We start from the raw sequence: 24,985 nt of genomic DNA, 5'->3' as shown, positions 1-24,985 counted from the left end.
CTCTATATGGCATACTTATAATGAACATTTTTATAATCGATGAGATAACAAGATCAAAACTGGTCTCGGTGTTTCCAGGACGGAGACAGCACAGAGCTGGCACTTCCTAATTATTGTTTGTTCAATTCCATATTCCAGCGTTTTATTCCCTTCTTCCGTCGTTAAAGTGTACATTATGTCAACAACTTTCATTCTTTCTTTACGTTTTCTTTCTCCTCGTGAATTCTCTCATTCCTCTGTGCTTCAGCCTTCGTTTCAAATGACGTCACATCTTTTTTCTTCACCTCTTCCATCTTTGAAAAGCACAATTTCTCATCAACTTTCATTCTTTCTTTGCTTTTTCTTTCTCCTCGTGAATTCTCTCATTTCTCTTTGCTTAAATTGTCGTCTGGCGCTTCTCTTCTCCAGTGATATAATTTTCTATTGATTTCAGAACCGCACGATACTAAAAAAAAAAAAAAAATTATGGAGAATACACGATAATGTAAGGTTTCTGTCTCTGCGGTCTAAGGCCCAACCAGAGGTGATGCTCTGTACTCGAGGCTTTCCTCTAAAGCTCTTTATCCCTAATCCTATTAGCCTAAACCCGTTAGGATAAAGACGACGAAAATTTTCCAAAATTCAGTCTCGTTTAACGTATGAACTAGGCAGCATGATCAGACTCCGTCGGCTGCATTAGGTTAAAAAAACGTTTTAATTTTTTTCATGGCGTACTTTCAAGCTTTTGTTATAAAACAGACAGATTTGTTGCAGATTTTGAATACGCCTTAGTTTCTCTCTCTCTCTCTCTCTCTCTCTCTCTCTCTCTCTCTCTCTCTCTCTCTCTCTCTCTCTCTCTCTCTTATTTTGGAAATCAAAGGTTATATGTCCCTAGATTATATGTAGTTTCGTGTCAGGCAGAATTTACGTCGTATTTTCATTAATTTCATAGCTTCAAATTTGATTTTTATATCTGTAGTTTTTTATAGACATTTCCATAGGAAGTTCCTTATAGATTTAAAAGACCATATCATCTTAATCATTTACCTTTTATTCTATAGGTATTGCGTTCATCAGTTTCACTTCTAGTCATTGTTTCTCTATTGTCTGAAGCCGACCTTGAAGAGCTCATTGTTGATTACACACACACACACACACACACACACACACACATATATATACACATATATATATATATATATATATATATATATATATATATATATATATATATATATATGTGTGTGTGTGTGTGTGTGTGTATATTGATGATAATATATATATATATATATATATATATATATATATATATATATATATATATATATATATATATATATATATATATATATATATATATATATATATATATATATATATATATATATAGACAAAATCCACGGAGGAAAGAGAAACACTGGAGTTCTGCGAGGCCTTTCGACTGAAGAAATATAAAAGTAAGTTTACAAAGAAAGCTCATTTAAATGACAGATGGGGATTACAAAGGAAAAAATATGTTCCTGGAATACAACAAAATTGAAAGATTAGTAGAACTGCCAAAACGGTTAAATATTTAAGAGGTTTTACAAAGGATTAGGATCAACCGTTCAGAGGCAGGGACAGGACAATTAAAAGGACGACAATCGAAAGGCCTTGTAGCACTCCAGTGTTTCTCTTTCCTCCGTGGATTTTGTTTTTATTTATATATTCACAAATAAATAGAAAATAGAAAGATTTGCTACAATGATATCGCATGGCAGCTCATTCATCACGTTAGTAGTTAACAATCTGGTATATTTTTTCTGATGTTTTGGTAAGAAATACAGTTCTTTCAGAGGACATATTGACACAGGTTATGCTAATTTTTGCTGGACTGGACGTGAGACATTACTTTCTAGATAATGTAAACAACGAAGGAATTACAGTATATTCAGAAAAGAGCAGTTGATAGAAATATCTAAATGTTTCCTAGTGTGAAAAACTCTACGGACAGCACACGCCATATTTAACTTACTCGACCGGTAATGAGTATCGTACTGTATAATGATTCCGTATACATTCCTATGTTTGACATTTGTTCACTATACTTAAACTCATCTGAAATCTTGAAATTAATCACGAGAAGCCTGGGCAAAACGTTGCCGTTTTAACTCTATTCGTCTTCGTGTTTTAGAAGTTTAACTACAATGCTTAAAGTGATGTATTTTCTTCTTTTTTCCCTGTTTTTATTACAGCGTGTGATTTTTTTATCGGTTAGGATCTACGAATTAATTTATTTAAAAAAAGGGTGTGTAACGTAAAGTACTTATTTGAAATATGAAAAATAATATCGTTCTAATACAGCTTGGTTACAGTAGTCATCTATTCATCTCATGAAAAGAATACAAGAATTAACCAGTATGTAAGTTCATTATTTTTCTAATAATTGTGGAATAACCAATCATTTACAAACGAATAATGACTCTGAATAATTTTTATTCTTTAACAAATGCGAATAAATATTGTTATGAGAATCTCGCATGAGACATTGAAAAAAAAATTTTTATTGTCAACCAAAAATCTCGAAATAATTTCTTGCTCTTTTTCGCTTTCCATAAAGAATTTTGCCCTTGAAGTCCCATGGCGTGACCTGATTCGAAAGCCCTTTGTAAGCTCACGTACTCGACATATCTCGTCTTCCAAACGCCTTCTGAGATATGTGGAAGATTGACTTTGGAAGCGCTGCCTTCTTCGGTGAATGTGAGTTGGTCCCAACGTCTAGCGATGCTTCGTTTAAATCTCTTGTAGGGTATTGGTGGATTATTTCATCGAAATTATAACTTTTAAGCTGTAGCTTCCTTTCATTGTGAAATATGGACAGATTATCCATTTTTAATCTCAAAAATATTCCATCAAGTGAATGTCATTTGTACAAAGGATTTCGTAGAACAGGAATTATTCATTTATTATAAGCCAGAATCTACCTATGCAGTATGCCGTGGGCGTTTTTAACTCAATATCGTCAATGAGAAAATTCAGTAAAACTGCTTAGGAAGTTCTGTTAGAGTTCTGTTAAAGCCATTGGCTTAAAGTATTATGAAATTAAACTTACGGCTGACTCACTTTAGGTGGTCCTTGTGGGCGAAAAAAACAATATAGACATTCTTGGCTAATCATCTAATCAGCATATATATATATATATATATATATATATATATATATATATATATATATATATATATATATATATATATATATATATATATATATATATATATATATATGAACAAGTTTCAGCCACAAAGGAAAGTGAAACAGTGGAGATGCTAAGTACTTTCTTGGTAACAAGACGAAAGTACTTAGCGTCTCCATTGTTCCACTTTCCTTCGTGGCTGAAACTTTGTTCGTGATTTAAAATCAAACGTTTATATATATATATATATATATATATATATATATATATATATATATATATATATATATATATATATATATATATATATATATATATATATAAACACTGGGTGATAACCAGTTTACATTTTACTTGCGTACTTTACATTTTCCAAGTTCGTGATTATCAGTGTAACAACAATCCAATATGTACATGACTTCAACCAATCATTTGCTTATTAGTTATAAAAATACGGTGTGCAATTTTTTTGGTATTTATCAAGTGCAGAATATAACGTTATACAAATTCAAATGAAAAGTCAATGTTAGAATAATATTGATAATAAAAACACAGGATATGAATAAAAAAATAAGCTGGAAGTGGGTCACCGTGGCAAAAAATTTTTTAAATCCTTGGGAAACTAATAACTTGGTAAATTGGTTTATCCGGATGGCAAAAATAACTGTTTTTAGTGGAGAGGAAATCCAAAATGAAAGCACAGAGAGAGAGAGAGAGAGAGAGAGAGAGAGAGAGAGAGAGAGAGAGAGAGAGAGAGAGTGAAATCGAGTGAGAGAGAGAGAGATAAAGAAAGAAGCAGAAAGAAGAGAGAGAGAGAGAGAGAGAGAGCAACAGACAGAAACAGGAGGGAGAGACAGAGAAACAGATAGAAACAGAGAGAGAGAGAGAGAGAGAGTGAAACCGAGTGATAAAGAGAGTGAGAGGCAGACAGACAGAGAAAGAAAGAAGTAGAAACAAAGGAGAGAGAGAGAGAGAGAGAGAGAGAGACGGGAGGTGTTTGAACGTGGTATTGATCTTTCCCTGGGAAAGTGATCATGAGCGAATGGCTGGATAATAGAATATCAATCCCGTTCGACCTTCGACAAAGAGTTCCGCTCCAAAACCATTTTCGGGTAACGAGTCAAGGTTGGACAAAGAGCCCAGCAATTAGGGCAGGTGGAGCTGACGTCTTCGGAAGTTAGGCTCGCGGAAAAACCCCGCTGCATTATCGCGCCGAGGAGAGAGAGAGAGAGAGAGAGATTGTATGAGGGTACATAAACGTGTATGTGTATTATACTTTCGAGTATTTATTTTAATAACCCTGAGAGAGAGAGAGAGAGAGAGAGAGAGAGAGAGAGAGAGAGAGAGAACTAGCCTTTTGCTAACAGGTTTAAAAGATACGTTGTATAATTAGAAAGAAAGAGAGAGAGAGATTGTATGAGGGTACATAAATGTATGTGTATTATACATTCGAGTATTTATTTTACCCCTGAGAGAGAGAGAGAGAGAGAGAGAGAGAGAGAGAGAGAGAGAGAGAGAGAGAGAGAGAGAAGCCTTATCCTGAGGTATCTCAAAATAGCGATTTCGAATTCTGGAATACCAAAAAGAGACAGCGAGAGAGATATAGAGAGAAATAATCCTATTCTGATAGGCTTGAATACGTTATATAACAAGTAAGAGAGAGAGGGAGAGAGAGAGAGAGGCGAGCCTTATCCTGAGGTATCTCAAAATAGCGATTTTGAGTTCTAAAATACCAAAGACAGAGAGAGAGAGAGAGAGAGAGAGAGAGATTAGTCTTATACTGAGAGGTTTCAAAAATACCTTCAGTAATTTAGGGATGCTTTTTTGTTTACTTACTTTCATCTGTAATGCCGCTTTTCCACCGAATATATAAAAAAAGGATTGTTTTAACCCTCAGTTCAGTTCCAAAAATCCCGTAATCTCCATTAACCGGTCAAAGGATCCTTAATCCTGCCTTAATACCTGCGGATTTAACTCTTTAAATTCTGTTGTCTTTCTTCCCGTTCCCTGCGCAAGCGCGGTCCTCGTCATTATGTTTATACGCCGCTGTATGTCAGCTTTCAGTTTTCAGTCTCTCTCTCTCTCTCTCTCTCTCTCTCTCTCTCTCTTAACCTTCCCATTGTATGCCAAGGTTTGTCAGCTTTCATTTCTCTCTCTCTCTCTCTCTCTCTCTCTCTCTCTCTCTCTCTCTCTCTCTCTCTCTCTCTCTCTCTCTCTCTCTCCTCACCTTCCCATTGTATGCCAATGTTTGCCAACTTTCATTTCTCAGTATCTTTTGGTTCTCTCTCTCTCTCTCTCTCTCTCTCTCTCTCTCTCTCTCTCTCTCTCTCTCTCTCTCTCTCTCTCTCTTTATATATATATATATACACTGTATATGTATATATATATATATATATATATATATATATATATATATATATATATATATATATATATATATATATATATATATATATATATATATATATATAATTTTCGTACATCTGTTTATATACCACTATTCCTGCATACGTCTAATTTTCGTCAGTTTATATACCAGTCTTTTGGTATCTTTGGGTTTTCAGAAGAGCTCTCTCTCTCTCTCTCTCTCTCTCTCTCTCTCTCTCTCTCTCTCTCTCTCTCTCTCTCTCTCTCTCTCTCTCTCTCATCACCATCCCTTAACCGCTGAGCTTCAATCTAAAGTCTCCTCGAGGAGTTTTACCGATAAAGTGCAAAATTTTTATTCCTGGACAAAATCTCATCTATTTTATTTTTCCTTTTCCATAATTTTCTTTCAGTTTGAGTTTGTCATTTTGGTAGGAAAGATTTACACTTCGCGTTAAAAGCTCCAGATCTCATCTATTTTGAGTTTCACGATCTGGGACAATAACTTAGTTTATCATTTGCGTTTTATGATGGTGGTGCTATTAGTTTTATTTTGCAATGGCTGTGCATTCTGGACTCTTGTGTATATGGACGCAGTGTGCAGTGCATTTGATATATATATATATATATATATATATATATATATATATATATATATATATATATATATATATATATATATATATATATATAATATATATATATATATATATATATATATATATATATATATATATATATATATATATATATATATATATATATATACTGTGTATATATATATATATGTATATATATATATATATATATTCATATATATATACATATATATATATATATATATATATATATATATATATATATGTATGTATATATATAGTATACATATATATATATATATATATTTGTACATACATATATTTATATATATATATATATATATATATATATATACATATATAAGTATATGTATATTTGTATATACATATTATATATATATATATATATATATATATATATATATATATATATATATATATATATATATATATATATATATATATATATATATATATATATATATATATATATATATATATATATATATATATATATATATATATATGCTTCCAGGCAATCATATAACAATCTACCCTCGACGCTGAACGTGTATGCGTCACGTTTGAAGTGCGTAAAAGTAATTAACTGCATTCAGGGAAGCCTCTCACGAAGAGAGGGGATAGAGAGAGAGAGAGAGAGAGAGAGAGAGAGAGAGAGAGAGAGAGAGAGAGAGAGAGAGAGAGAGTTGAGTAGCAAAACAAGCCACAGAAAAGAATGGTTTGGGCACACTTACAAACAATTTGGACTGAGTATGACACCTTTAAGGAAGGTGACCTGAGGTCTAATTTCATCAGGAGTGTTAACCTCGCCATATTGAACGTCTCTGCCAAGCCATTGGAATAGAGAGAGAGAGAGAGAGAGAGAGAGAGAGAGAGAGAGAGAGAGAGAGAGAGAGAGAGAGAGAGAGAGAGAGAGAGAGTTTACCGTTTGTGTTATAGAAAGATATATATATATATATATATATATATATATATATATATATATATATATATATATATATATATATATATATATATATATATATATATATATATATATATAGTATATATATACAGTATATATATATATATATATATATATATATATATATATATATATATATTATGTATGTTTGTATATTTATAAATATATGTAAATATATATGTATACATATATATATATATATATATATATATATATATATATATATATATATATATATATATATATATATATATATATATATATATATACATATACATACGTGTGTGCGTAATTCCATGATATAAGGACTTAGCGTGTAAAATCATTAGTATCATTAGAATGATAAATATCATGTCTTGAAAATAAATTGTATTACACAGTTGCGGCTTAACAAAAAAAAAAGAGTACTACTATTGACAACAGAAAGCGACATTTAATTATTTCAAGTACAGCTGCACTTGAAATAATTAGTTCCGTTCGAAAACTTCTACGAAATTAAAAATATTCTAATATTTAAGCAGTTCCCAAAAAATTTTATTTTATTCCAGATCAAATTCATATTCCCCATTTTACTTTAACAGGGAATAAGAATAAACACAGGAGAGAGAGAGAGAGAGAGAGAGAGAGAGAGAGAGAGAGAGAGAGAGAGAGAGAGAGAGAGAGAGAGAGTACAAAATAGGTCTAAATGGAATTTCTCCATGGAATCTTTACTCCATAAAATCTCTTACCCAATACATAAAAATATATACATATACACACACACACACACATATATATATATATATATAATATTTAATATAATTTAATATACGTATGTGTATATATATACATATATATATAAATATATATGTATTTATTCGAGTGTGTGTAGATTACATGATATATTTGAACCTTTTAAAGTCTTGTAACTGTTACGTTGCAATTTATTGCAACTGTTTTATAAAGTAAATTTTTATTGTTAATTATAAAATTTAATATTCATTACAGTGTAATAACACTAATATTCAGAGAAGCAATAATTTCCATGAGAGGCTGGGTACACCCTTTCTCTCTCTCTCTCTCTCTCTCTCTCTATCCAGGTCCCCTATGAGAGTTGTAGCAATTCTGGACGGTCTTCCAACAGCAGCCTATAACACCAAAGAGAATGGCAACAAAAGTTTACATCGAGTTGCGGTTCGTAAAAGGATTCTGAAATAATGACTAATAAATAAAAACGAATGAGAATAAATGTATTTTACTGATCTACTTAAGGAAAGATTGGCTGCAATTCTTCTCGTTCAGTCTCCACATATAGGTGAATCAGTTACCCTTCACACGAAACAAATGCGAAATAAAACGATATATACAAACATATATTGAGGTTTCCTTTATGCAACACGTAGATTTTAATATTCTACAACTGCATGATCATATCAGGTACAAGAAATCTCGTTATCTTTGCCAGAAATTGCATTAACATTTTAATTACTAGTGGCATAGGACAAAAAAAATACTACGTTAGTGAACGGTAAACACCAAAAGTGACCAATCAGCGATGACACTGATGACATCATTAACAACCAATCATAGTCAAGAATTTTTCCCGCCAAAAAACAGTTACTTCAGAGGTTCAACCAGTCTTATGGATTGCTGTTTGAGACATCTCAAAACAGCCACAATTTTGGTCCAAAGTTTGTTTTATTAAATTAATTTTTTGGCTTTCAAATATGAATAAAAAAACATTAAATTAAGTAATATCTCGTGTATTTGTTTAGGTTGTTCTACAAATGATTTAATATAAAATTATCAACTTTTGGTTTTATTCTAATCATCACAGGTAAGAATGTCCAGTGTCTTTTTTCACTACACAGAAAACTTGAGTTGAGAGAGAGAGAGAGAGAGAGAGAGAGAGAGAGAGAGAGAGAGAGAGAGAGAGAGAGAGAGAGAGAGAGAGAGAGAGAGAGCAAAGTTTAGAGACCTAATGAATTATTCTCACAATCATCCCTCTCTGTCATCTGTCTTTGTATATAGTTGTATGCATCTTTCTCCTTTCTCTCATTTTTATTTTCTATTCCGTCTGAAAGCATTTAAAGGAGAATGAAGCAGACCCCGATAAATTGATTAAATATAAAAGGTCTTCGATTATATGTAACATACCGCTGTAGTGAACCAAGAAGAGACCAATCAACAATGTCACTGATGACATCATTAATAGCCAATCAAAGTCGAGAATTTTTCCCGCCAAAACAGTTACTTTAGAGTTTCAACCAGTCTTATGGACTGCTGTTTGAGAACTCTCAAAACAGCCACATTTTAGTCCAGATTTTGTAAACTTTTTAAATTAATTTTTTGTTGTCTTTCAAACCATTAAAATAAGTAATATCTCGTGTATTTAGATTGTTTTACAAATTATTTAATATAAAATTATCTACTTTTGGTTTTACCATAATCACATCAAGGGGGTCCTGGATTTTTTGCATTAATCAGCTCAGTGGTCTGGTCAATAAACTAAGGATTTTTTTTAAGCTGATATAGCCTTCAATTTTCTTGAATATTCTTTGCTGACCGATCTGTTACTTGTACATTATTGCTTAATTACCTTTGCTGTAATTATATTTTCAATCACAAATAGCCCCACGAAATAACTCGCTAACCGGCTGGCGAACTGGTGCCCTTCAGGTGGCCGTGCCTGAGTACCCAAAATTACTGTGGCGCCCATAGGAGAGGGCGTGAATGAGAGAGTAAGATGCATAAAAAAGGGGGATGGTGGCTGGCTACGTAATACGTTATCACATCATCAGGGCCATTGTCACGCAACACCTTGATTGGACGAACGAGGAAAAACTTTTTCTTAGCACTGATTATTCTGGTGATATTTTGGGCTGTTTTCTTTTCGCTCTCTGGCGTAAACAGACCAGACTGGCTCTTTCTTTCTGTTATGTATGTATATAACGCCATCCGTAGACGCGTTCAGTTCAAAGCTGTGGCTAGATGTCGCATAATGCTTTAGAGTATAAGTATAATCAGTTATTGTTAGTAGCGAATCCGACACACAGGCTTCGATCCTGTAAATTCTACCTCATGTATGTAGAATATAATTCGTCAATTATGTATCGAGCTCCGATGCTCATATGTTTTTTATTATTCCATTATATACGCTTTTTGTATTTTGTATACACACCGCTTCTTCTTAAATGTAGTAGAGCAAATAAAGACAAGCTGGAAGATATCGCTTTATTATCGACCCTCATCCTCGGACGTCTGCAACGAGTATGGGATTCCACCTCCAATACTAAATGCCATCATATTTACCTTGCAGGTAAGAATGAAGAATTGTATTATACGTTATATACGCCAACACATCACTTTCTTTTTTATTGTGTCTGTGCTGAACATCTTAAAGTCCTCATTTTCTCCGTAGAGGGGTGGTAGTGCCGCCAGTGCACCTTGCACGGTACAATATAGGCATTGCTCAAGGTTCTTTGCAGCGTCCCTTCGGCCTTAGCTGCAACTGACTGTACCGCCATTCAGACTCTTCCATATCACTTCCCATCCTCTCCCAATAGTTATCTTTTCATAGTGCAACTGCTTTGAGGTTTCCCTTCTGTTACATCTTTAGAACCTTTGAACTCTCAGTTTCCCTTTCAGCGCTGAATGACCTCATCTTGGGTCCCAGCAAAGTCCGATCTGCTCTATGAAAATTTGGCTCTAAAGCTAAAGCACACAGGCACTTGCAGCTCTTGAGAGCTTCAGACAGCGAAAGCGGGAAGTCGGAGCGGTTAGACAGCAAGATGGAAGAAAGGAAGTGGTTATGGAGATTAAGTAAAAATAAAAAAAAAGAAGAAAAAAAGAGGGTGCAGCTTAAACAAGCGCTTGTCGAACTGAGGTTTAGCTTAGGTCTAACTCTATCTTTAGTTGTTCAGTTATACACAACGTTTGTTAATTTTTTTCCGTTATATATTCCACATTTTGTATTTATAATTTAATCTTGTTTAGGCTTCTTATTCCTTCGAAAATTCTGACCAGTGTCAATATTTAATCCTAGTTTATAAAACGAAATTATCCTGGATTCATATATTAGTTTTCTGTAACGCACTGTTGAGGTAAGCGAAAGTTGCATTCGGTTTATAAAATAAACCTTTCTCTATTTTTCTAGGAATTGTGTTTTCAAGATTACTGCAGTCTGTCAGTAACTCGCCATGTTCGTCATTCTTCGAAGAGGAAAATAGTTGCAAAGTTAGTTAGGTTGTTTTATTTAGGAAGACCCCGAGTAACTACATACACTGGGAACTGAAATAGGGCGTTCATCTGTGGAGTTTTCATTCTCATCGGTGTGGTTACTTTGTAAATGTTGTTGTTATTATTCAGTAGATGAAACCTATTCATATGGAACAAACTCACAAGGGCCACTGACTTGAAATTTAAACTTCCAATGAATATGGTGTTCATTAGGAAGAAGTAAGAGGAAGTAAAGAGAAATACAGAAAGAAGAGATCCCACTTTTTTTAAATTAGATAAAAATGTATTAAAGTGCAAGAATAGTATTAGGGTAGTAACGCATTGCATTTTTGCTTGAACTTCTAAAGTTCCAACTGCACAACGTCCTCTGGAAGACTATTCCTCTGTCAAACGGTGCGGGGAATAAAGGACCTCTGGAACTGAGAAGTTCGACATCGCGTCCCTGTACTGCATATAGGTGTTGCTGTTCCGTGAATCTGGTTGTTCTCGGCAGATAAAGGGGATCTATTATATAACAAGAACTATAGTATTCAAACTTTTCTGTACAGGAACTATATAATAGTCAAAACTTTCAAGTATTACTCAGGAATATACCTTTGGTAAAGTATCTCCTTACTTTTTTTAAGTCACTGGCTTGTATTTCATAGCACTTTGTATTTTTGTTAGTCATAGCATTGAAAAAAATCCTTGCACACCTTACGTTACTATCATCATCTTCGCAGCTTCATTGTAGGGTACTGATAATCACTATGTTGAGTTTATCACAAATGTAAAACAGGCATAATGAAAGCACTCACTCAGTTCATCACTTTAATGAAATGAGACAACTGGTCATATTTACAGTTCATGAAAAAATGTGATATTTAGTCAGCATGTCATGAATCCATACAGCTGTGGTTAACAGGTACTCTACATCTCTTCCCAGCCCTTACATTCCTTGTAATTTCAAGAATTGAGTATTCACAGCATTGCAGGAATTGATTCATCAAAAAGGAAGCAATAAATCAAAGGAAGCAATGAATACTTTAAAGTGTTTGCTCACTGACTGGACAAATTTTACTGAGAACTTGTTACCATCGTTCAAGTCCCCAATGATTTTAATAATATTTCCTTTGTCTACATAAAACTATGTTTTTAATAATATTTCCTTTGTCTACATAAAACTACAGTCAAATCCTTTTCTCTCATGACAAAAAACCCAATTGCAATGAATTTATGCAAAAACTTTTTCAACATTTAGTGCTCTCACCTGTATAGCAAACTCTGCAGGCTGACATCGTTATGAAAATAAGTGATAAACAGTTCACCAGGTGAACCTCGTATATGAGATGAATGAAAGGAATTATAAAAAAAAAAATATGATGAAATGATTGTTAACTCTTATGCAAAATAACTATACTTTCAATTAAACATAAAACAGGCTAATATTATGTACATACTGCATGATTTTGGTGACTATGATGTCAAGTGCCAATACATGGGCACCAGTTAATGGTGATGTGGACACTCTACTAGTCAATGTACACTAGGCTAGTGGCCGAATGACAAGCTATAAATAGAACAGGGATGTGATGCTATAAACATGAAATGATAATTTACAGGTACATTCAGATGAGGAGAAAACCGCTCAAGTTAGTTGATTCAATCCGCAAGTGTACAGTATTCGTGAACAATAACAACAACTTTCTCTTTTAAAAATGTTGCTCCTGGAATCATAGCAGGTCATGTGTGCAGCCGTAAAAGGTATATGGAGCAAAAAATAACAGGGCAGAAATGAGCTGCAGAAACAGGGTTTGCCACATGCCCTACTTTTTGGTTTGCTTTCAAGTCTGCTCCTGTGATTTTCCAAGAACTTTGTTATCTGGAACCAGGGAAAAGTTAAACTTAATATTCTACGTTTCAAATATGAGATCAATACAGCGTTCCTTTTTTATTTTTATAAGCAAAAAAAAAAAAAAAAAAAAAAAAAAAAAAAAAGTGAATGAACTACAGATAACATTACTGGATGTGAAAATGAAAAGGTAATGGTCTGAAAGATACAAAAGGAATTGGAAGTATAACAAATGTTGGTGGAGGTGCAATGGGAACAGGGGGAGTAATGTTTAAACCTCTTATAAATAGAGAAATCATAAAAGATATCTTAAAGGGTACCCTAATCGACACGCAGAAGATGTGAAGCATCCTTGGATCCTACATACGTAACACATCCAAGATATTTAAAAAAAAAGAAAAAATAAAGTCTTGACATTAATTCTAGACACACACTACACTTCCTCAAACATTAAGATACCCTTTCTACAAGTTTGAAACATAAAAACAATCACAAATCTATGATAATCTTCAATTGTAAACATATCTAACATTTCAAAACTATGTCCACACAATGACCACCAAATATAGCCCATTTTTATGTGGCCAATTACTGTTATTTTTATCACTGAAAAAAATTGGCAGAAATTTTTTCAAAATTCCCAGAAATTTTTTCAAAATTCCAGTCATTATGCAGTGTTGACATTTTCCTTTTGCAAAATCGAATATCCTATCCTGTAGTTTACGCAACAAATCCTACACAAAAATACCTTAAATATGTACATACCTATATATATATCCATCTTTTTTTATAAAGGAAGTCCAGAAATTAATATGTAGAAGTCTCTATCTCAAATTATAGTCAGTATTAAACACTAATATCTATTTGTACGACTTTGATTGGGCTGTGCTCTCCTCTATCTCAAAACAGCCTCCATCTGACCCCCTTGTACATCATCATTATGAGAGAACATATGCACGGGTGGCTGTGCATCCTGTGTCTGTGGAACCAACTCGTGTGATTCGATGAACGGGGCGTCTGAAGCCATTTCATGATGTGGCATGTGCGCTGAAGTTCCTTCCTGCACATGCTCTGGTACAATGGACGTATGTAATGAAGATACAGAGGTTACAGGGGTGACTGGATGGATTTCTTTACTACTATGCATATTTTCATTCCCCACAACTTCTGGCACACTTCCTCCAACTACAGCTGCCTCTTGAGGGAGTGGCTGCTCCATTTCTGTAATACTCTGGGAAGGAAACTGCTTTGCCTCTGCACCTTGCACCAGAGACTCCTCAGTTTCTATGTCTTGCAAAGGAAAATCCTCAGCTTCCATGCCCTGTAAAGGAAGCTCTCCAGCATCCATACCTTGCAAAGGAAACTCTTTAGCTTCTGTACCTTGCAACGGGTGCTCTTCAGCTTCCATACCTTCATAAGGAAGTTCTTCAGCTTCCATTCCTTCCAAAGGAAACTCTTTAGCTTCCATACCTTGCAACAGTTGCTCTTCAGCTTCCATACCCTGAAAAGGTAGCTCTTTACCTTCCATAGTTTCTGTTTTACCTTGGATTTCACAAGACTGAATTGTTGAGGACTGGTGATCAGGCGATGAAGCTTCATGCTTTTTAGAGCGGGCTAGCTGCATATTCTGCGATGGCTCACCACTGACGTCAACAAAAGAAAACGGTGAAGAGGACACTGGAGATGAGGCTGGGGATGGTGTTTGAGAATAAGAAGCAGGTGGTGGTGGGAAAGAGTTGAATTCTTCATCTTCTATCTCTGGTGCTGACTCTTTTATAGGGCTATCTGTTTTATGAGATTCTTCATCTTCTGAGGTGACAGCTTCATTGAGAGCATCTTGGTCAAGATTTCCAGAATATTCTCTGAGATCCTCTTCCACATTACTCCCTTCAGAAGACAATCTTTGTCTCTGAGGGCTTAACCTCTCTTCAAGGATTTCAATTTCATCCTCTTCATTGTTATTTTTCATGGTCCCATTTGACATTTTGACTGCAACCTGTGGTTTTATAACAGCACTGGGATTACTTTGGTGCCTATCCACTTGAGAGGTTACAGGTGTGTTCCTGGCATTTGTAGCATTAATTAAATTCTTGCCTGTAGTTGGGGAACCTTGCATCCACTGTTTAGTACCTGGACCACTTCTTCCCTGTGGACTGAGTGACATCTGTGGTGTCATCTTTGGTGCAATGCGCTGCTGTGAACTCGCAGGATTAATCTGGACGAGAGGTACACCTGGAGAACCCTTGGTGCACTCCAATTTAGGATGAGGACCATGTGGCCCACTTGGCAACATCTCTCTGTATCCTACCACAACAGAGCTCTTGGAGGGCAGCATCATCCTGGCAGCTACGGTGGGTGTAGCTCTCTCCACTCTTGTTGCAGTGAAAGTTGCACCAACTCCTCTTCTCTTTAAACGTGCCAACTCATTGGCAGTAATTGCATTAATTGGATTAACTTTGGGTGCCATTTTTACATTTTGTTTGCCTACAGCTCCTCTATTTCCGGGCACTGAAATAGTTGTACCAGCTAATCTCAATTTCTCCAGCAGCAATTCGGATTCACTCATTCCTGAGTTTTTGGAATTTCCTGCCTTAAAAGTAATTTTCCCTGCCTCCTGACTTGGCTGCATACTTCGCGGCCTTCCAACTGGTCTAGGTGCAAAGGGGGCAACTTTTGCATTTGGCTTATTCTGATATCTTCCAGGAGTCTGATAGTTAGCTTTTGTGGGGAAACTTTTTATTGGTTGAAATTCATTCATACGAGGTCCTGGGGAATTAACTACCTGCTTCACTGGAACACGTCCTATATGCTGAGGAACCTGCTTGTTCACTGCATTACTAGATGTGGGAGATGCTACTTTCATTTGTATATTTGGTACTGGTTGTGGAGTTTGTTTTACTTGTATGCCACCTGCTGAATGAGAAACTGGCTTGATTTTTGTACTTGGTGAAGGAAGATTGTTCATCTGCTCTTGTACGCTGCCAGCATCCTTGTGAACCATTTCATTTTTCGTCTGTAAACTTTCTGAAGCCGGCTCTGACTTGACTTCTTGACTGCTTACTCCTTTAGCTTTTCCCTCCACTCCCTCTGACTGAGGTTCACTACTTTTGCTGCTTTTCTTGAAATCTTTTGAACCTTTTGCCTTCTTCATTCTGAATGACTTCAACAAACTGGAAGTTTTAAAAGCTGGAAATTCCTCATCAAGTTCACTCTCTAGCATGGGTTCCATAGGAATGAGGTCCTCAATGTCTGAGAGAGCTTTGCTTAGTTCATCCTGCAGTGCATTTTGATCATCCATCTCCTCATCACTATCTCCATCCAGACTCTCAATTTTGGGAGTGACTGATCGAGCCATGGCAGATGGTATTCCGCCCTTTTCTGCGTCAGTGTGCTTTTTCTTCTTAGCATAATATCCAGATGTCCCAGGCATAGAACGTTTCATCGAGTTGAAAGGCACAGGGGAGACAGATTCAGAATCTGAAAACAAGAAAAAACCACAATTAAATTATCAACACTTCTAACAGTTCTACTGATAAAAGTACAAAATCCCTCCAAAGCTCAATTCAGTCATCACACAAACATATTTAACCTAGTGTAGTCGACTAAAAAGTGAACAGTCATAAAATTTAAACGAATACTGTAAAAGCAAATAATTACTGATTCCTATGCATACTGATTTGAGCTTTTGTAAATTTTAAATTCACAGGAGATTATTTTCTGAAGCATTACTCATGTGAATTCAGCATACACTTTTTAAACTTCAAATTAGCTAACATGATGTCATTATCTTTCTGAATTATAATAGGCCAAGCCTAAGAAATGAGGAAAATATAAGGTGACAGCAATATCACAATTACCAAAGCAACCGACTAACTGATGGGAGCTATAAAAAAAACATAGTGTATGCACAGAGATCTGGGCTTAACAATATTGGAGGGGAATGCTGAATGTTCCTGCAAGGCATTTAACAATACCTACTTTATGGCTCCACTTTCTGTGTGGTTAGCTGTCTGGCTACTCTCATATCTGTGATATAGCTAAGTCCCCTCTATGAGTCTTTTGCTTACAATAAAATAATAATAATAATAATAAGTGTTATTATTATTATTGTCATTTACACTTGCAACTCTTACTTGAACATATTTCAGACAATTTCAAGCCTAGGCTGTTGTCTCCTTTATCTCTGTTTATTCCTTCTATTATTATTCTTGAAAAAATTATATGTAAAATGCAGAAACAATTTCAGCTTACTAATATTGTGCTAACTGCATATGGCAAATACTGAAAAAATCTCTAAAATTTCTCTTACAAATGGTTACACTTACATTGCTAGGTATAAAAAAATTACTTATCACTAAATACTCAACCATATCTTAGCAACATAATGCATTCATGGATGCTAGTCTTTAAAAACTCAGATCATATGTGAATAACACACAACTCTTAAGATTTCCTTCATATGCAAACAAAACCAACATTGAGATTTCTTTAACTGCATCAACAAAAATGTAGTTGGATCTTTCAAAGGTCTTCAAAACAAACTGTTAGTTGGATCTTTCAAAGGTCTTCAAAACAAACTGTAAAAACGAAATCTGTAAATAAGGCACTGGGCAGTGGCCTCTTAACAAAGCACTGGTCCTTTCTGGAATTTCTTTCGAATGAACATCATCTTCTTTTGAAGTTTGAATTTCATGTCAAAGGGCCCCTGCAGATCTGTTCCATATGAATGGGGTTCAGCTTCTGAATAATAATAAAACAACAACAACAATAATAATAATAATAATAATAATAATAATATGGGGCCCTTGCTATTCAAAGAAAATTATCCTTGCGTAATAGATGAAATAACCACTCGCTTCTTTCGACATTGGCAGATATGTGCGCCTATATGTCAACAATGTGAGTTATCAACACTGGCACCGCACTCAAAACTGTCTACAATGTTAACATTACCTGCATTTTGATAGGAAAGATTTTGTTTTCCTGTCACCAAGCCAACAAGATTACTCAATTTTTTTTTAAGTTGTTTGTTATGATGTTTAGTGTTAAAACAAAGCAAAATGGTCCATCAGCAAAGGTTTATGAGTACATACTTTTGCCAGATGATGATTTAAATATATTTTTCCCCAAGGGTTAGCAATAAACACTGCATAGAACTGCATAGCACTGATACCTAGTAAGATCTACTTACAAAAGGTTACTGCAATTTAATCATTATTCCTTGTAACACAGTATATACCTGTCTACATGGCTAATTAAGTTTCCACCAAACATAGAACATTTTTATCACTGCACAGGACTGTATTAGCATTCTTATTTGTATATAGAGTTTCTTTTACATTTCACTTTTATAGCTTCATTTCTGGTCACTTCTTAAAACTCAAGTATGCACTATCTACAGAGACCTCAATCCATATTTACAAAACTCTGTAGGCTATACTCTGGAAACATGCACATGATGACTAGTACAGTACCTGTATTATCAATTTATGGCATTTTTATATCCTACATAAATTTTTAAAGTAGACAGTAATGGCTGAAATGGCATCATGAGAACTTTTTGTATGGGCCAAAGGAATTCCACTTTAACAGTATTCACTCTAAGCAAAAATTAATTTATAGTGTGCTTTTCCCCTTTTTGCTCTACTGTAATTTTCCCTTACTTCAATTTTTCTTCCTCACTTGATGACTTATCCTTCAAAACCAGCCCTCAGAGCCTTTGAGTCTAGAAATGTGATGCTGTGGTCTGGTTAAATTACTTTGTAATTGCAATGTAGCATGACAGAAAAAGGCTAGCGAGACATAACACCCTGAATAAGATTAACCCAATACACACAATCCTAGAACAAAACTCTGAAAAGTGCCAAAGGCCTTATAGACCACAAATCCAATACACATGACATGCAAAATACGTTAAAATCAGTTTTTTCTGAGAGTGAAGGGTTATTACCCACTGAATTCAAATTTTTTGTAATGTTTATCAAGTGTCATAAAAAATAAGATGGCAGGTTGTAATGTCAGAATGTGCCAACGTGTCTGGATTTAAAAAGGCAAGCTGTAATGTATGTGCCAATGTTTCTGAAATTTGGAATTGGAAGTAAGAAAACTTCACTATACTGAATTTTATCCACATACAGAAGAAAGATAAAACTATTCTACTGCCATTCCTTCAAGTAAACAAATAGGGCTTCATTGCAAACACACCACACACAAAGGCAACAAGCCAAACTACACTCTTTCGTGCACGTTCGAGCATCCTGTCATATCCCACTTCTTGTAAATGACAAGAGTCTCCCACACGGCTTGGTAAAAGATGATGTTATTAAATAAAGAATAATCTGAAGACTGAAGGGAACAGTTGAAAAGATACAGCTGAAAAGCAAACTGTACCTGGAAACCAAAGGGAATCTGTGAATGAATGTTAAGAGCCAATAAGGCTTACTGAACAGGACTAGTTCTTCATATCATAATTACTCTTAATAAATAGTTTAAACTAAACCAATGAGGTAACTTTCTATAAACTAAACCACTGAAGAAACTTTCTCAATTCTTGTAAGGCTGATCAAAATGAGCTGTTTTTAATGAATATGTCAGATCTTACTTAAGGTGTTCATTTCAATTCTTTATACATGAGTTGTTGTTGAATTCATAACTAACATATGGAGGACTGCAGGCTGAATGGAACACACATAATCTCTGGAATCCTCGACTAAATGAAACAGTTGGATTATGGTTTAGAGTACAGTTCTGGATATTACCCATGAGTATGACAGATAATGCCCCTTTACTGAATTACTGTTGTCAGTCTTAAAGGTTTATAGGTCGCTCCCGAGTGGCAGAGGCAAGCGACACACCACTGCACAGTCACAATTTGACCTGAAGGCTGAACATAAAACATATATGATCAGTGGTCAAGACCCCTCTCCACCCTAGACAAGCCAAGGGGGAACCAGCCAATGGCTGCTGTTGATTAAGCAGATGGACCTATGGGGTCTCGCAAGCACCTCATCCCTAGTTGGGAGACACAAAGTCCAGTTACCAATGAACTCCAAGTGAAACGAACTGAGTTATCATGAACCAAATAAAGTAGTTAAAAGATGGTTTCAAGTCCTATTGCTAGACTAATAGGTCTCTACTAAAGTATTTCCATAAATGAGAACCGGAAATGAAGCAGGGAACATTAAGAGAATTAGCACCCTTATCAAGAGAAAGCTAAATAAATTAAGTTAGAAGTCTGGTTAAACTACTCAATAAATGTTACCATTTGACATTTAGCCATCAGAGGAGACAGTCTTTAGTACAGGATTAAAGCAAGCCCAAGGCTGCAATGCTTTTAACCTTTACCCTCTAATGCTGTCCCACCCAACCCCCTTTTCACCAGTGTGTGAACATTGCAGCTGCAAAAGAATGGTGAACATTGCAGCTGCAAAAGAATACAAAGTTAAAATAAGGAAATAATATAGCACACCCTAATCCCGAACCTTCTGAGACAACGTGAGGCACTGGCAACTAAACCAAAATAAGTGATTTGGTGGTGGTAATCACATCAAAAGGTGACAGAAAACAGAGGCACAAACTAAAACTCTGGCAACAAAACAGAATCAGACATTCTGGATACAGTATCTGTATTTTGATAAATAACTCGTGCACTTTTGGTATCGTCACTACAAAGTTTGTTTAAAAACAATAATAAAATACTGTACTAGAGTCTACAGCAGAGGCTGATATACAGAGCAAACAAAATATGGACCCAAAATATGAAAACTGAATATACAAAGACAGCACCCATGCTACTGAGACATACCTTAGAGAGGAAGAAGCTTTCATGCAGCATTTAAGGAACTCAGAAAGTTGAACAAAATGACTAAAAAAACTTTGCACAACCACTGACACCTCAAATCAGCAAAAGCCAAGGTGACAATGATGTTCAGAAGTGATACGAAAATGTGTAATGTTGACAGACTTGCAATTTACTCAAAAGGTTCAGAGCACACAAAGCAATGCATACATGAGGGGGAGGGGGAACTATCGACAGACTAGAGCACATACCTCATTTCAAAGGTACGTCGCCCTACATCAAGGAAAACTGGCTCCTCTCACTGGAGCTCACTGTCCAAGGCAAATAATGTCAGTAAGTTCAAGCATTTTGTAAGGAATTTTCTAAAAGGACACACAAAAAACTACCATTTCTCATATTGTAAATTGAAAATTTGAATTCAGAATATGTCAATGAGTTCCACATACCAACTGCCAAATATTTCAAAGTGATAAACAGATTTTGGGTAAGTTAAGTACAGATACTGTATCGAATTAGCAAGAGTTATTGTATCTAATTAGCAATCTAAACCAGCAATGAAAATTTCAAATTGGAATTCAGAACTCCTGAACTTTTTCATAGCTATCAGTGATAAATCAGCTTCAAGAGAAAAATATAAATGCTTCAGGAGAGAGAGAGAGAGAGAGAGAGAGAGAGTTAAAACCTGGCCAACTTAACAGAACTGCAAAGAAAATCTATGCAAACAATTTGTAATCTACACGGGTCAAAATATCCTAACATATTAAGTACCATAAATGAAGCTGACCACAACTTTCCACATGTATGAAATCCACCAAGACTACAAACTAAGCCTTAAAAACCAAAATGAGACAACCAAACTGAGCCTTAGCAATTTGCCAAAAGAAATTCACTTTCCCCATGCAAAACATTTCCTTAATACATAATTGTTATGAATCATAAGTGGGATCTTTTACAATTCTCACTTGTTATATCTTACTAAATCTCACAGATGAACAGATAGAGATCAGCTGTGTAGAACTGAAAATTAGCTATAATGAGCAGTAATCATTCCTAAAAAGAGACCATATCTAAAGGCTAAATGGTCCGCAACGAAGAGTGGATTCAAAAATTTGTTATATTAAGTTTTACTCTGTATGCAGACAAGATGAATATGAGATTATCATCTTAAATGTAAAAATTCAAGTGAGAGGTGGAAACCGAAGCAAGGTAAAGTTAACAATGTTGTATCTCGGCATGAGAAGACATCAAAGAGTAAGAATGAAAAGTTGAATGTTTCATGTGAAAATGAAACCTTCTTTGGGAGCAGCAAACCTTGAAACTGATAAAAATTAACACAGAAATACAAGAAAACTTATTAATAAGACCTGACCAGCAAGGAAGCATGGAATACCAGCAAGAAAATTTCCAAATCAAGCAAGACCTATGACGATATCCATGAACATTTTCTTAAAAGAAAAACAGCAACGAAAATTATGAAAACTACTGGATAACAACATGTGATGAGACAGATACCTTGGGTCTATTTTTGTCCCCAGAAAAAATTCATGCAAGGAACATTTTAAGGTTGTCATTTTAAAGACAACTTTGAGGTAACAAGCTAAAGGTTGAAGTTCCTCCATAGGGAGAGACAGTTATTTACAAAGGATATACTGTAAGCAAAAGTGATACAGTATCCTTAATAAGAGGGATAGAGCATCCATCCTTACTAAGATTGAAAAAATATCAATATTCCTCATAATCTGTAAGAGTAAAACTGTAATTCCATCTACCGTTATCAAAAAAGAATTTAACCACACCATATTCAAAGGCAAAATAATATCACAGATTTCCAGAAATATTTCAGAATGTATTTGTATCAACAGTTATAGCTTTGACATTATTCAGTAAGCAATATTTCATTCTTCTTAATGATAAAATCTAGAATGTGATTCAGATGACATTGTCCAATAAGCAGTACTTCATTCTCCTTAATATCAATGGCATCTAAACTGAGATTCAGAGGTTCTGATATCATAAGCTGCTTGACAATGACTGCTTGTAACTGCATACTGTGTAATATTTTGACAAGATTGATGAATTCAGCCTACCTACAGGGCTTAGTCATTGAAAACACACCTTGGCTATTCAAGTGTCCTGGGAAATATAAGATGAAAGAACAGAATAGAACCAAATATAGGATTTAGGCCAAAGGCCAAGTGCTGGGACCTATGAGGTTATTCAGTACTGAAAGGGAAATGACAATAAGAAGGTTTGAAAGGTTTAACAGGAGGAAAACCTCACAGTAGCACATATCAGTTGTTAGGGGAGTGTAGAAAGGAAGATGAAGAAAGAGACTCTGAATGGAGGTACAGTAAAAGGAAAGCAAGCAGTTGCAGCTAGGGACCAAAGGGACGCTGCAAAGAACCTTAAGTAATGCCTACAGTGCAACGCATGAGGTGCACTGATGGCACTATTCCTGGCCCCCCTCCCCCAAGGGGATAAGACTAAAAGTTCTACTTCTTTTTGGTCTTTTTAACAATAAATTATAGTTAGCTTCTGTCTAATGTTCTTATTGCCATGCAAGTGAAGTGCTAAATATGTTTACAAAGTCGATTTGATATATTAGTAGTAAATATAGGTTAAGTCCTCAAAACCAAGCTGGTTAAGGTGGGGATAATACTGCCATTGTCAATATAGGCACATATTATTGAGAAAGGCAATGAAGTCAATTCTCAACAAATAAAATACAAACAATGTGTGCCTAGAACACCTGATAAATCACAAAATGGCATTACAGTACATACTACCAAACTTCAGGTTGTGTGACTTGGAACTCTGAATTCCAAACATCATACGGTTCATCTGTGCTTTAATTAGGTACTAGTTTAACAAGACCACAGATATGATATTCTCAACTCTCAAGGGTTTTGAGAATACTGTACTGCCATTTTACATCATTCACTTCAAATTATATCAGATAACACAAGAATGAAATATCTTACAAAATAACTGCAAATTTTAATAAACATCGAAAGCAAACTGTTCAGTAAGTCTCACTGCAAGAGAATAAATTCAACAAAAATATTCCCATGTGCAATTACCGAATTAATTCAAACTAATTTTACAGAATCTCCAGACTATTACTTAGACTAGACATTGTTTGTCACTATTATAAGCAAAAATGAGAGCAGCTTCTTCTATCAGCTTTTGTTATTTGCTACAACCAAACCTGATCAGAGAACATTGCCCACATCAGTTGAAGCACTGATAAAATATGGCTATATGCAGCACTTTGCCCTTCAAAAATGTAAAAAAATTACCAACACCCTCTTACTAAGCTACTTAGTCAATCTAAAATCATATACGTGTGTGTGAACTGTAGAGGTAAACCTGTCGCGACAACCATAATAAAAAATAAGTACAGATACAAAAACTTACTATTATTTAGTATCAACCAAACAACACATCTCATTCTTAAAATAGAAGTGGTGTCTAAAACACATTGTGAGAAGTGATGCTGAACAGTTACACAGAAAAATAGTATATAAAGAAGTATATGGACAAAGACCTGAAGGAATGACACCTGAAGACCTAAGCCTAATAGGAGTTCAAGCAGAAAGTGCATATGACAGAGAACAACAGAGAGAACTCATTTAGTGTCTATCCCCAAGAATGGGAACACTGAAGTTCCCATTTTTAGTTTTCTGAAAAGAAAACTATTGTGACGACTTTGTTTGTCCATCCGCACTTTATTCTGTCTGACCTCAGATCTTAAAAACCACTGAGGCTAGAGGGCTGTAAATTGGTACATGATCATCCACTCTCCAATCTTCAAACATACCAAATTGTAGGTCTCTTGCCTCAGTAGTTTTTATTTTAGTTAAGTTTAAATTTAGCCATAATCGTGCTTCTGGCAACGATATAGGATAGACCACCACCGGGCCACTGTTAAAGTTTCATGGGCTGCTGCTCATACAGCACTCTACCGAGGCCACCGAAAGAGATCTATTTTCGGTGGCCTTGATTATACGCTGTAGTGGCTGTAAAGAAAACTCGATTG

General features: G+C 35.0%; 1 protein-coding gene across 5 annotated transcripts in view; it reads right to left on the bottom strand.

Annotated features, from left to right (window-relative positions):
• Positions 1 to 12,114: 12,114 nt before the first annotated feature.
• Positions 12,115 to 24,985, bottom strand: part of LOC136826677 (uncharacterized) — a 51,165-nt gene continuing 38,294 nt past the window's right edge. For all 5 annotated transcript variants that reach the window (XM_067084039.1, XM_067084038.1, XM_067084040.1 and 2 more), the window contains exon 10: positions 12,115 to 16,625. In XM_067084039.1, the coding sequence (XP_066940140.1) occupies positions 14,044 to 16,625 (2,582 nt within the window). In that variant the 3' untranslated portion in view covers positions 12,115 to 14,043. The remainder of the gene's footprint in view (positions 16,626 to 24,985) is intronic.

The sequence above is a fragment of the Macrobrachium rosenbergii genome, chromosome 41, assembly GCF_040412425.1.
Source record: "Macrobrachium rosenbergii isolate ZJJX-2024 chromosome 41, ASM4041242v1, whole genome shotgun sequence".
In the NCBI taxonomy this organism is placed as follows: Eukaryota; Metazoa; Arthropoda; class Malacostraca; order Decapoda; family Palaemonidae; genus Macrobrachium; species Macrobrachium rosenbergii.
This window is presented reverse-complemented; position numbering and strand designations above follow the sequence as displayed.